The sequence below is a fragment of the Chiloscyllium plagiosum genome, chromosome 10 (assembly GCF_004010195.1).
Source record: "Chiloscyllium plagiosum isolate BGI_BamShark_2017 chromosome 10, ASM401019v2, whole genome shotgun sequence".
In the NCBI taxonomy this organism is placed as follows: domain Eukaryota; kingdom Metazoa; phylum Chordata; class Chondrichthyes; order Orectolobiformes; family Hemiscylliidae; genus Chiloscyllium; species Chiloscyllium plagiosum.
The window spans coordinates 4865799-4879798 of NC_057719.1; the positions used below are offsets into that span (position 1 = coordinate 4865799).

The window sequence follows — 14000 nt, forward strand, 5'->3', positions numbered from 1 at the left end:
GGCCCAATCCTCTGGAACAAGGGCAGAGGGGGAAAAAAAAGACAGATTGCTCACCAGTGAAACACATTCTCATAAGCAAAGTTGCCAGGGGATTTGGTTGTGGGAACACAGTGGTGTAATGGTCATGTGACTGGGCTAATAATCCAGATCCCAGCATAATGTGATGGGGACAAAAGTTCAAATGGTAGATGGTGGAAAAATTAATTTGGTAAAAATTTGGACTTCGAAGCACGGTGACCATTTAACCTGTTGATCATCAGGGATGGCAGTATGTCACCTGACCTGCATGTGACTCTAATTACCCTCTGAAATGGACCTAATGTTGGTTTAGGTCAAGGGGCAACTAGGGATGGGGAGTAAGTGCTGGCCTAACCAGCAGTATCCACGTTCTGTGAACAAATAAATTAAAAAATCTGAAATAAAGTCAGAAAACACTTGTTTCTGGAGGAAGAGTCAGAACTCACATTTCAGATTGTTGATATTTTGGGGGGAGGGGGGGGTGAGGAAGACAGAGAAAAAAACAGGAAATGGCCATTCAGCCCCTCTGGACCTTCCCTTGCTATATATAAAGCAAGTAAATTATAGGGAGGCAAGGGAATGTAACTGTTGAATCCCATCGCGAGAACATCAGGAGCAGACCAATCCAGCCCCCAAACCTGCTTTTCTGTTCAATAAGGTTATGTCTCACTCCTCAGCCCCTCATCATGCAAATATCTACCTACCTCCACTTCCAGTAATCGAACCTCCACACCTTGCTGGGATAGGGAGATCTAGCCATTCACTACCTCCTGAAAGAAGACATTTCTTCATATCTCTGTTTTAAATTAGTGTCCCCTTATTCTGGAACAGTAACCCCTTGTTTGGGATTCCCCACCAAGTGGAAAACTGTCATCTCAATGTCTAGCCTATCAAGTCCCCTTAGAATCTTGCGTTTCAATACGAACTCACATGTTTTTCTAAACTGTTCAATACTTTGAAAGACTTTCATTGAGTGCCTATGCTCCTGGATGTCAGCACGCAGTCATTTTTCAACACCAGCCCTCTAGGAATCGGTAAATTTGTATACATTGCATTCTGCACCCTCCTCCTCATCATCATTAATATAGATAGTTTATAATTGAGGCTGTAGTGCTGACATTTTTGCCATTAAACAAGTTGTATATATTTAAATTGAAACAAACCCACAATCCCAACTCTTGTCTTCTGTATGTTAACACATTCCATTTCCATGACGCTGCATTATCTCTAATGTTGTAAGCTCCTAAAGACCACAAGATCATAAATTATAAGAGCAGACTCTACAACAAAGAAAAACGACCACTTTGTGTCTACACTGTCAAACCTCTAAGAATTTTACATGTTTCAATAAGGTCTGCTTGGTTTTTTTTCTAAACTCCAATGAGCACAAGCCCAGCCTGCTTAATCTCCCCTCGCAAGAGAATTCTTCCATATCCAGAATCAACCTAATGAACCTCCTGGACTGTTTCCAATGCCAGTATATCTTCCCTTGGATGAGGAGATCAAAACTGTTCACTGTATTCCAACTGTGGTCTAATTAGTGCCTTTTATGTTTTTGGCAAAACTTTCTTGCTTTTTTTATTCCCTTTTGAAATGAAGGCCAACAATCTATTTACTCTTCCTATTATCTGCTGAACTTGTATGCCAGCCTTTTGTGATTCATGGACATGAGTTCCCAAGTCCCTTTTGTGCTGCACTTTTCTATACTTGATCTCCATTTAAATAATATTCAGCTCTTCTGTTCTTCCTGCCAAAGTGCATATTCTCTCATCCATCTACCAAGATTTTGTGCACTCACTTTTTAAATACTTCTGTACACTCCTTGTGCCATCCTCACTACTTTCCTTCTTATCTATTTTGTCCAATCTGTAAACGTGATTACTTTCACTTCCAAGTCACCAATATATATTGTAAATTATTGTGATCTCACCACTGGTCCCTGTTACATTAGCTTAGCCTTTCCTGAAAATCCCTCCCATATAATAACTCTGGCACCTTTTTGACTTCAATATGCAGTTGGACTAAAAATCGGGTTGGGAACAGGTCTCAAGAAAAGGAATTTGTGGAGTGTCTACTGAATTTTCTTTTTTGGAGTAGCTTGTGGTACAGCCCACTAGGGAACAGGCAGTTCTGAATTTGGTGCTGTGTAGTGAGGCAGAGTTAATTGGGGAGCTTAAGGTAAAGGAACCCTTAAGGGGCAGTGACCATATTTGATAGAGTCCACCCTGCAGTTTAAGAGGGAGATTGAATCAGATGTAATGGTATCGCAATTGAGTCGTGATGACTACAAAGACATGAGGGAAGAGCTGGTCAGAACTGATTGGAAAGGGAAACCAGCAGGGAAGATGGTGGCGCAGGCTCGGGGGTTACATCCTGACTCTTGTTTCTATCTTCAATATTTCTATATAATACCCTAAACATCCTCGGCTAGCCTTGGTTAGTTTCTCGAATTCTTATTCCTCACTGGGATATATCTTTGCAGTGAGCCATGGACTGTTTCCCTCCGCATCTGTCATTGTTCTTCAACTGTCTTTGCGGCCAAACTCCTTTTTAAAATCCACTCTAACCCACTCAGTCCTTCTCCATAAATATGAGCAATCTAATAAGTTTAGAATAGTTGTTTCTGACCCAAGTTCCTCAATCCCAAACTGAATGTTAGAATCTACCATGTTATGGTCACTGTTCCCTATGGGATCTCTTACTGAAGTCATTTATTACACCTGCCTCACGACTGGATCAAAAATAGCCTGATCCCTGGATAGATCCGCAACATACTGTTCCAGGAAACTGTCTCAAATACACTGTATGAAATCTTCCTCCTGGCTACCTGTGCCAATTTGATTTTTCTGAATATACATGAAGATTGAAGTCACCCATGATTAGTGTACTGCATTTTTTACACCCCTTTTAATCATTTCATGATATGTTCTGTCTTTACAGAGAGGTTTTCTAAAACAGTGCAAGGCATTAATCAGATCCTAGCTGGAGTACTGTTTTGAACAGGTATTGGAGACAGTTCAGGTATGGAGGGACTGTTTGAGGAGGGGTTGAGTAGATTGCGTTGAAGAATGAGAGCTGATCTTATTGAAACATTTGGGTTTCATGGGGGACTTGGCACAGCAGATGTGGAGAGGTTATTTTCCCTTATTGAAGAGGCTAGGGCCAGAAGGCATTATCTGAATATGGGACCATCCATTAATTCAGAGATGAGGAAGATCTCCTTTCTTAGAGGCTAATGAATCTGTGGAATGCTTTACCCCATGGGGCTGTGGAGACTGGGTCATTAAGTCATAGGGTGTGATGGTGGCTCAGTGGTTGCACAGCAGCCTCACAGCACCAGGGACCTGGGTTCAATTCCAGCCTCCGGCCACTGCCTTGTGTGGAGTTTGCACAATCTCCCCATGTCTGTGTGGGTTTCCTCCCACAGTCCAAAGATGCGTAGATCAGGTAAAGTGGCCTGCTAAATTGCCCAGAATGATAGGTCCATCAGTCAGGGGTAAATATGGGACCATCCATTAATGCAGAGATGAGGAAGATCTCCTTTCTCAGAGGCTAATGAATCAGTGGAATGCTTTACCCCATGGGGCTGTGGAGACTGGGTCATTAAGTCCACACAGAGGCGACTCTCTGTGTGGTTGCACAGCAGCCTCACAGCACCAGGGACCTGGGTTCAATTCCAGCTTGGAGAGTTGGTGTGGACTGGTTGGGCCGAATGGCCTATTTCCACATTGTAGGGATTCTTTTTTTAAAAAAAAAAGTATATTCAAGGCTGAGACAAACCCATTTTTTAATCAGGTAAGGGAAGCAAGAGTCATGGGGGGGGGGAAGCAGGAAAGTGCAGTTGGGGGTTATCAGATCAGCCATGATCTCATTGAATAACAGCGAGGACTTAATGGGCTGAGTGGCCTACTTCTCCTCTGGCTTTTGGTTTTGTTCTTCTTGCATCAGGTGGGGAGGGGTGCAGTCTGAGTTCATTTCCTGCCAAAAACATTGTGTGCTAATCACAAATTTTTAATAGGCTGTGAAATGACCCAGTGGTTAAAGGTTGAGACAGTGGTGGCAGAGAGCACTGTGCGTGCGTGCATGTGAGCATGCTTGGGCACTCAGCTACAGATTGTGCTGAGAGATAAAATAAACTGGATAAATCTCAAAGATTTCCCCGCAAAAGGGAACTACTTGGAAGGCTGGCCAGTGTTTTTTTTTTCAGTGATTTTCTTTTTGTAAAACTTTATTGCATTGGTTTATTGATTCAAATATTTTCTGATTGTTTCTTGATTTAGAGACCCAAGGCCAACTAATCAAAGAGTCAACAAACACGTCAACAATGATGTCAACTTGCGTGTTCAGAACCTTACCATATTAGTCAGACACATAAAGAATTACTACCAGGTACGTTACCTCCATTACTGCACCCAGTTCCTGCCTGCTGTGGTTTTGACTTTTCTCAGGGACCGCATTGCCAGATGTAAAAGATATTTCTGTTCTCTTTCATGCACCTTCCTCACCCCTCCACCACTTCCTCTGTGCTGAGTGAACTGTCTCAAATTCAGACTCTGAAAATGTCTTTGCTCTGCTTGTTTTGGTTTTAATTTTAAGGATTGAACAAGGTGATGACATCTAAAACAAACCTGTAAATTCATTGTCCAAACTGTGTACATGCTTGTCTTATTGGTTATGGTAGTTAAGTACCTTTTAATATTATGAGAGATGTTTATCAATAGGACAGATCTATATCCTTCCTCCTCTCCCAAGTCTTCTCAGGGGACAGTTTTCAAAGCAGCAGGTGACCCCTAGCATACCACGGACTGGTGATTTTAGGAGTAAGCATTCTGACTACTTCTAATCACGGGATCTGGTAAATCGCTACACTGTGACCAACACTACAGCCAATCACAGGAGCATAGGTAAAAACAATGACTGCAGATGCTGGAAACCAGACTCTAGATTAGTGTGGTGCTGGAAAAGCACAGCAGTTCAGGCAGCATCCAAGGAGCAAGAAAATTGACGTTTTGGGCAAGGGACATAGTAAATCGCTACACTGACCAGCACTGAAAGTTGCTGGAAAAACGCAGCAGGTCAGGCATCATCCAAGGAGCAGGAGAATCGACGTTTCGGGCATGAGCCCTTCTTCAGGAATGAGGAGGGTGTGTCCAGCACCACAGCCAATTTCAGGGGTGCTGGTCAATCTCCACACCCGTGTCCAGCACCACAGCCAATCGCAGGAGTGATTCTAATCTCCCCATGTGCTTCCTGTTGGTAAACTGACTTTTCGGATCTCAGCCCAAATTAGCTGAGCCCCTGAAACCTGAGAGCAACAGAATCTGTTGGTCAAAAAATTTTATGTCCTGGCTAATAATTATCCTTCAACTAAAAACAGATTATCTGATCATTACTCCTTCAAGCAGCAACACAGTGTGCCAAGTGCTTGCTGTGTTTTGTAAATGAGGATGTAGACCAAAGGAAGCCCCAGGGCTGTTTGTGAACAAATCTCTGAAGTGGGCAGTTCTGGTTAATAAAGCACATGGGATTCTGGGTGTTTAGAGAGATAGATGACAAAAGCCAGGAAGTTAAACATTTTATAAAACATGTGTTTACCCCCAGCTGGAGTACAGAAAGGCGCAGAGTCTTTTGGAAAGGGTTCAGAAAAGAGTTTGTCAAATAGATGCAGGGAATGAGGGATTAAAGTTTCTTGCATAAAATGACAAAGCTGGGATTTTGATCCCCTGAGAGGAGGGAGCTGAAAGTACCCTTTAACAGCAGTGTTTTTCTAGCCAGACCCTTCTCAAATTTAAGGGAAATTTATCCATTGGCTGAAGAGTTGATGCAGGGGGTTACAGATTAACGGTGATCCTCAAAATGAGCCGGGGCGACGTGTGGAAACTTTGATGCAATGAATGTATTGAGTTTGAATGTCCAGTCTGAGGTGGTGGGGAGTGTTTTAAAAGAGAATTGTTTAAATTGGAGAAAAGACTTGCAGGAATTTTGGGCAAGAGCTGTTGAAGGCTAACTGGATTGCTATTGGTTCCTTAAAAGTTCTACACTCTTCTATGATCGAACAGTGGCCACACTTGTAAAATGATGCAATTGCTCAGGGATGCCCTGAGGTAGTGGAAGGCACTAAATAAATGTGCATTCTTCTGTGGAGGGTGCGTTTTTAGCGAGTGCAGTGGGTGATAGCTTCCTGGGGAGAAATCCTGCTTCTGGCATGATATAAGAGTTAGAAACGAATAACAAAGATCAATTCGATCTCACAAAGCTTCAGTGTTGGTGATAACTGTATGTGGTAGGCAGCTTCAATGGCTGATTTGCATTCTGGAAGTCTATAATGGGACTGTTATTTTGATTACAACACTGTTGTCTGGAGGAAGTTTCAGCATCTGATTTGTTAGCCACTGTGTTTATAGTCTGGCACAGTTCCTCCTTGCTGCATCCAGCTGTACGCAGATAAACGGCGGGGGTAGTAACAGCCTTAGCCCATGCAGGCTTGTTCAGTTTACATCCGAATAAATGAGGTTAAGAAAGACAAGGAGCCTTGAGATGCTCATTCTCTCTCTGTGAAAATACCATTAGTTGCAAAAACACCGATTTATTGATCTTACATTTTTGCTGGCTTTAACTGAGAGTTTTGCACTACTTGCAATCACTGTTGGTGAATTTGCTCTCTAACTTCTAATGCATCTTACTTCAAATATGGTGGCTAACAATTTGCTGTGAATTTGTTGCAGGCAACTGATCAGTGCTGGGTCGTCTACTTTTTGTAATTTACATAAATGATTTGGATGCAACATAAGAGGTACAGCTAGTTTGCAGATAACACCAAAATTGGAGGTTTAGGGTGAGAGGGGAAAGATATAAAAGAGACCTACGGGGCAACGTTTTCATGCAGAGGATGGTACGTGTATGGAATGAGCTGCCGGAGGAAGTGGTGGAGGCTGGTACAATTACAACATCTTAAGAGACATTTGGATGGGTATATGAGTAGGAAGGGTTTGGAGGGATATGGGCCAGGTGCTGGCAGGTGGGACTAGATGGGTTGTGATATCGGCATGGACGGGTTGGACCGAAGGGTCTGTTTCCATGCTGTACATCTCTATGACTCTACTGATGAAGATCCATTCCTCACTCTTTTTCCATTCTGCGCACACAAAGGAAATTGTCCCCTTCTTTCCACCCCACCCCTCTCCCATCACCCACTGACTGCACTCTGGTAATGTTTGATATGTTAGATCGGGCACTGGAGTGGGCATAAATTGGATGGAGAGTTTACTTACTGTTTTTGCTCATGGTCAAATAATCAGACCAAAGCTGTAAGCATAAAGCTAACGTTCCCTTGCACCTTGAAGAAATTTCGAGGGTCAGAGGCAGCTCCTGTGAAATTCTTTGTGCTGAGCTCTGTTCCAATTTATTCTAGACTGAAGAGAGAGATTCAGACCTAATTAGAATCATATTGGCTCATGCATTTGAAAAAAATCAGGGAGTTGTTTTGGGGGTGGAACTGGACAGCTTTCAAAGGGCTACCCCTTTTATTGTTCCCACATTTACATTTTAAAGTATTTTTTTGGTCTTCCGGTCCACAACCTTGCTGAGCTACAGAATCAGAGATTGGAGTTATAGAGTCATACAGCACAGAAAGAGACCCTTCGCACAAACCAGTCCATGCCAAACATAATCCCAAACTAAACTTGTCCCACCTGCCTGCACCTGGCCTATATCCTTCCAAACCTTTCTTATTAACGTACTTATCCAAATGTCTTTTAAATGTTGTAACTGTGTTCACCACTTCCTCTGGAAATTCACTCCATACACTAACCATTCTGTGTTTAAAACAAAATTGCCCCTCATGTCTTTTTTTAAAATCTTTCTCCTCTCTCCTTTTAAACATATGCCCCCTAATCTTGAAATCCACCACCCAAGGGAAAAAAACACTTGCCATTCACCTTATTTATGCCCCTCATTATTTTGTAAACCTCTAAGGTCACCTTAAATCTCCAGTGGAAACAAAGCCCCAGCCTATCTGGCCTCTCCTCCGAACTTATTACGCCACAGAAGGCGGTCATTCGGCTAGACTGGTTCTACCACTCGGTGCCAACCTCCTGCCTTTTCCCCATATCTCTGCACACCATTTCTACAAAATAACCATCCTGTGCCCTCCAAATCAGTATCTTAGTAGGTTATGTATGCAGTATGGACAGGACCTCAAGCCAGAACTGCTCAGAAAATGGAGTTCTCCTTTTTTTTTTGTACATCTGCATACCTGTATAAGCAGGAAGAGTGTAATCTGAAGAGCTGATAGCATCCTGGGACACTGCAGAAAATCTGCCAATGGGCGTGTGAAAACAGAAGAGCTCACTCTATGCTTCTATGATTTGATATCACAACGGGCAGCAGCCCACAAGATTCAAGACTTGGTGTACTTTTAATAGTACAGACTAGATGCACTGAAGGGCTTTTTCTGTACTGTATGATTCCATGGCTTAACAAATTCAGTTACAGTTTGTGATAGTGAGAATTGAATTCTTGGTTGCTAGTTCAGTGGACTAACCAGACACTATCATCAGTTTCCATAAGGGCAGCAAACTCCACTATTTCAGACTTTGGTTAACATTATCCTGTTGCATTATATAGGACTTGAAATGTTGTGAACATACAGTAATGCATGAGGTGCAGACAGTTGGCACCAGATGGATCCACACTTGCATATTGTTTTTCTTCAAGTGCTTACCCAATTTCGTGGCACAGTGGTTAGCACTGCTGCCTCACAGCGCCAGAGACCCGGGTTCAATTCCTGCCTCAGGCGACTGACTGACTGTGTGGAGTTTGCACGTTCTCCCCGTGTCTGCGTGGGTTTCCTCCGGGTGCTCTGGTTTCCTCCCACAGTCCAAAGATGTGCAGGTCAGGTGAATTGGCTATACTAAATTGCCCGTAGTGTTAGGTAAGGGGTAAATGTAGGGGTACGGACGGGTTGTGCTTTGGCGGGTCGGTGTGGACGTGTTGGGCCGAAGAGCCTGTTTCCACTCTGTAATGTAATGTAATCTAATCTAATCTACAGAAAGCCACGATTGAATGTGCTTTGACCACCCTCCTGAACATTGTATTTCCACCCTAACCATTTACCATTCACTCCTCCATTTTCAGGGTCAGTGAGATTGTGCAAACCTGCACAAAACAATTGTATTGCTGCCTCGTGGGTCCGATGGAATCAGTTGTACATAAAACACAATCGACTCACGCTATCTCTGTAGTCCGTCCTTAATCTTTCCAAAAGCTTGTGTGCCAGCAGAATTGGTGCCTGATCCTGTATTGAATGGGGAGGATTAGTGTGAATGGTGAAGGTATCAGGCTGCATTGCCTCATGCTTAAAGAACACAAATTGTCTGGGATGAAACTGCATTTAGCATTGCAAAGTACTTACCTCTCCAGATTGTTATCAAATTGCTCTGACATCAGAAGATTGGCACGGGGAGTGTAGTAGTGCAGTGGTAGTGCCCCTGCAGTTGGGCTAGTAATTCCTGGTTCGAGTCCCACCTGTGTGTGACAATGTCTCTGAACAGATTGATTGATTGGTTGATTGATTGGAAAATTTAATAAAAGATCAGAGGTTGGCAGTGCTTGTGATTTTAATACAATATTGATTAACAGTAATTGCTTTCTCCTCTTCACGGTTTGAAGAGCATTCTTCATGTCACAAGTCTGTTTGAACAGAGTGAACTGATTCCGAAGGTCATGGGTTCAAGTCCTACCCTAGAGAAATGAGGAAAAAAAACTGAGATTGATCCGTAAGTTTGAAGACACCCACAAAAATTAGTGGGGTGGTAATAAGAGAATAGCCTTTGCCTACAAGAAGATATAGATAGGCCGATCAGTGGCAAATTGAATTCAATTTGGGTAAATGTGAGGTGATATTGTTGGGTGGAACAGACAAGGCAAGGGAATACATGGTGAACAGTCTGTCTGTGGGAAGCATTGAGGATCAGAGGGACCATAGTGTGCATGTCTAGTGGTCGCTTAGTGTCGGATCAGATGGATAAAGTGGTTAGGAAGGCATGTAGGATACTTTTTATTAATCAAAGCATAGAGTTTAGAGCGGGGAAGTAATGCAGGAACTATATAAAACTTTGGTGAAGCCACAGCTAGAGTATTGTGTGCAGTTCTGGAATCCCCATTGTAGGAGGGAAGGGATAACACTGGAGAGGGTGCGGAGGAGATTGGCCAGGATGCTGCCTGGCCTGGAGAGTTTCAGTTATGAAGAGATTGGACAGAGTGGGGTGTTTTCCTTAGGGTGGAGTAGACTTGGGGTGGGAGGCGATTGAGATGCATAACATTGAGAGACATAGAATAGACAGGAAGAAACTTTCCTTTTTCAAGGGATCAGTGACCAGGGACATTGATTTATGGTCAGGGGTAGGAGGTTTAGAAGAGATGTGAGGAAAAACTTCACCCTGAAGATGGCAGGTGTATGGAACTCACTGTCTGGAAGGGTGGCAAAGGTAAACACAACATTGAAGTATTTAGATGTACATTTGTGATGCCTAGACATACAAGGCTATGGGTCAAGATTAGAGTGGTGCTGGAAAAGCACAGGAGGTCAGGCAGCTTCAGAGGAGCAGGAAAATCGATGTTTCGGGCAAAAGCCCTTCATCAGGCTATGGGCCAAGTGCTGGAAAAAGGGATGAGATAGTAGGGGCCTTTTTCTGTGCTGCAGATCTCTGACTGACTGAGATTCGGAGATTGATAGGAAGCACAAGTATGCTGTGTTATTGGACGGTGATGTCCTTCAGGTGTGACGTTAAAGCCCCATTTCAGCCGGATATGGAAAAACTCCATGGCACCCTCTTTTTAAAGAGGAGTACCCAAGCTCTTTCTCGTGCCCTGGATCATGTCGCTATTAGATTAACATTTAATTTCAGATTTTTGAATTCAAATACCACATCTGCCATGGTGGAACTCTAACCTGTGTCCCCATATTATTGAGATTCTAGATTGCTCGTTTTGTGACATTACCATTGTGCCAACACCTTTCCCTTTGCTCATTGTTTTGCATCAATTACAGGGAGGCAATGGCCTAGTGATTTAACACTGGATTGTTACTCCAGAGACCAAGGTAATGTTCTGGGGGCTGGGTTTGAATATTGCCATAGCAGAGTGGTGATTAGCTGGCTTGAATTCAATACAAATCTGGAGGTAAGATCTAATGATGACCACAAATGCATTGTCGCTTGTTTGGAATAACCTATCTGGTTTACTAAGGTCCTTTAGGGAAAGAAACTCCCCTTACTGCTGGTCTGGCCTACACGTGACTCTTGACCCACAGTGATGTGATTTGACTCTTAACTGTCCTCTAGGCAATTTATAGATGGGTAATTAATGCTGGCCTAACAGTGGTGCCCTCATCCTGTGAATGAATAAAATAAAATCCCTCCAATTAGGTTTCTGGCCTTCCCACAACACCAAGATGGCCCTCAGTGTCAATAGCCATGTCATGTGACTGCACTAAGTTAACCACCTTGACCCATCTGCAGCTTTCAGGAAGGTTGGCAAAATCCTTGTCTTCCAACGCCTCGCCCCCATTGTCCAACTGAGTGTGGTGCACACACCCAGTTCAATTCTTATCCATCCAGTTGTGGCCAGCTAATCACCTGCAATGGTTTCTCTTCCCGGCCCTGCACCATTTCCCTTGGAGTTCCCACGTAGTGATCCTTGCCACCTACTGCTGCTGCCGGATGCGCTGAGTTTTTCAAAGGGTTTTTTTTTCCCCTGTGTTCTAGCGACTATTTTGAAACTCCTAAATTAGCCGAAATATCTTTTGGGATGTTATTAGAACACTTTTTTTTTTCAGATTCTTACAAGTAAACTCCCTTTCCCTATGCTCTTTCTGTAACTGCAGAAAGGTTGCCAAACATCCTGCTTTTCTCAACTCCAATTCTAGGAGCAGTGGGAACTGAATCAGTGAATTCACATTCTGTTCTAAAAGGAGAAGGCAAAACCAAGAACTGGCTAAGGCTCAGACTTCCCCTAGATCGCTCTATGCAGTAGTACCCCTTTCTAAACAGGGCTAAAATTGTGTCTGAGTCTGTACAATATTTTATTTTCATATGGATCTCTGTCCCCTTTCTCCTGCCTTTTCCACCACCACCTCCCTCACGCATTCACTTCCTTTCTCTTGGTGGTATAGGACATCAACATTGCCCAAAAAAAAGACCCAACTTTGAAGATTTGGCTCTTGCACTCATCAGAACTGAAACGCAAGAAAAATAACTTTAGAAAGTTGGACAGTTAGACTGAAGGAGGCAAACTCGAGCACTGTCTAAAGCTTACACTTCATGCATATTACCATATTTGATATTAATTATTGATTTTGATTAGATTCCCTACAGTGTGGAAACAGACCCTTCAGCCCAACAAGTCCACACTGACCCTCCGAAGTGTAACCCACCCAGACCCACTTCCCCTCTAACTAATGCACCTAACACTTTGGGCGATTTAGCATGGCCAATTCAACCCTGACCTGCACATCTTTGGACGCAGACACAGGAGAATGGGCAAACTCCACACAGACAGTTGCCAGAGGCTGGAATCAAATCTGGGTCCCTGGTGCTGTGAGGCAGCAGTGCTAACCACTGAGCCACTGTGCTGCCCCATTTACAAGGCTCTAACTAATCTTTACTTGAAGTAACAACTCATCTGTCTTCATGTGCTCATGTCTCTACGCTCATAAGATTCCCTAAAGTTGTAAACTAGTGTAGTTTTCTTGTACTGAAAATGTGTTGCTGGAAAAGTGCAGCAGGTCAGGCAGCATCCAAGGAGCAGGAGAATCGACGTCTCGGGCATAACCCCTTCAGGAAGTTTTCTTGTAGTCTGCTTTAGCTCCACCCAGACTATCCTATTTATGCTCAGTGATGTGCAGCTCTGAGACATTATCATTAGCTTAATCCAGGGTTCTGAAAGTCTGTACAACATGAGGAGGTTGGCATGGGGATACCATAGAAACTGTTAAGTGTCTCAGTTAACTGGCTGACTAAATTCAAACCAGGTTGATTGACTTTGCTCAGCTGTAACAGAACAACAAGTGACCTGTGTGTGGTCAGATTGCAATAAAGGGACAGGGTCCTGTGTGTGAATAAATATAGCTTTGCTCTCTATCGCCTCCCAATACTATGATGGAAAAAGACCCTGTACTTTCCTAATTCTCAAGTATGGTTCCAGAAGATGTTTAGTGAATTACAGAATCAATTGTTTTATTATTTTCCCTGAACTATAGGAACAGTGTATGGTATATGCTCTCTTTTTTTTTACACTCAAATTGTAAGAAGCTTAAATTACAAAAATAATATGGATGACCGCATTATAGACCACTGAGTATGCAGCTATGGTCTGGTTTGTTCCCAAGGGCTTTGTGGGGAAGTTACTGCAATGACAGGGAAGCAATTAAAGCTGATGGATTCTGTACACCTGGATATTGTGTAAAGAGTGTTCAGGCCCTATCTGAAATTACTTGTACAAAGTTTGTGTGAAGATTTGTAGCTCGGGTGCTCGTTGTTGTGGTTCTGTTCGCCGAGCTGGAAGTTTTTGTTGCAAACGTTTCGTCCCCTGGCTAGGCGACATCATCAGAGCTTGGGAGCCTCCTGCAAAGCGCTTCTTTGATGTTTCCTCCGGTGTTTATAGTGGTCTGTCCCTGCCGCTTCCGGTTGTCAGTTTCAGCTGTCCGCTGTAGTGGTTGGTACATTGGGTCCAGGTCGATGTGTTTGTTGATGGAGTTTGTGGATGAATGCCATGCCTCTAGGAATTCCCAGACAGAGAACAGCCAGGGAATTCCTAGAGGCATGGCATTCATCCACAAACTCCATCAACAAACACATCGACCTGAACCCAATATACCAACCACTACAGCGAACAGCTGAAACTGACAACCGGAAGCGGCAGGGACAAACCACTATAAACACCGGAGGAAACATCAAAGAAGCGCTTCGCACGAGGCTCCCAAG

General features: G+C 43.4%; 1 protein-coding gene across 1 annotated transcript in view; it reads left to right on the plus strand.

The window, feature by feature from the left end:
* The window catches only part of LOC122553347 (protein Daple-like), a 256327-nt gene that overhangs the window by 13662 nt on the left and 228665 nt on the right, over window positions 1-14000 (plus strand). Inside the window, exon 3 of the mRNA XM_043696930.1 lies at window positions 4299-4407. Coding sequence (XP_043552865.1) covers window positions 4299-4407 — 109 coding nt within the window. The remainder of the gene's footprint in view (window positions 1-4298; window positions 4408-14000) is intronic.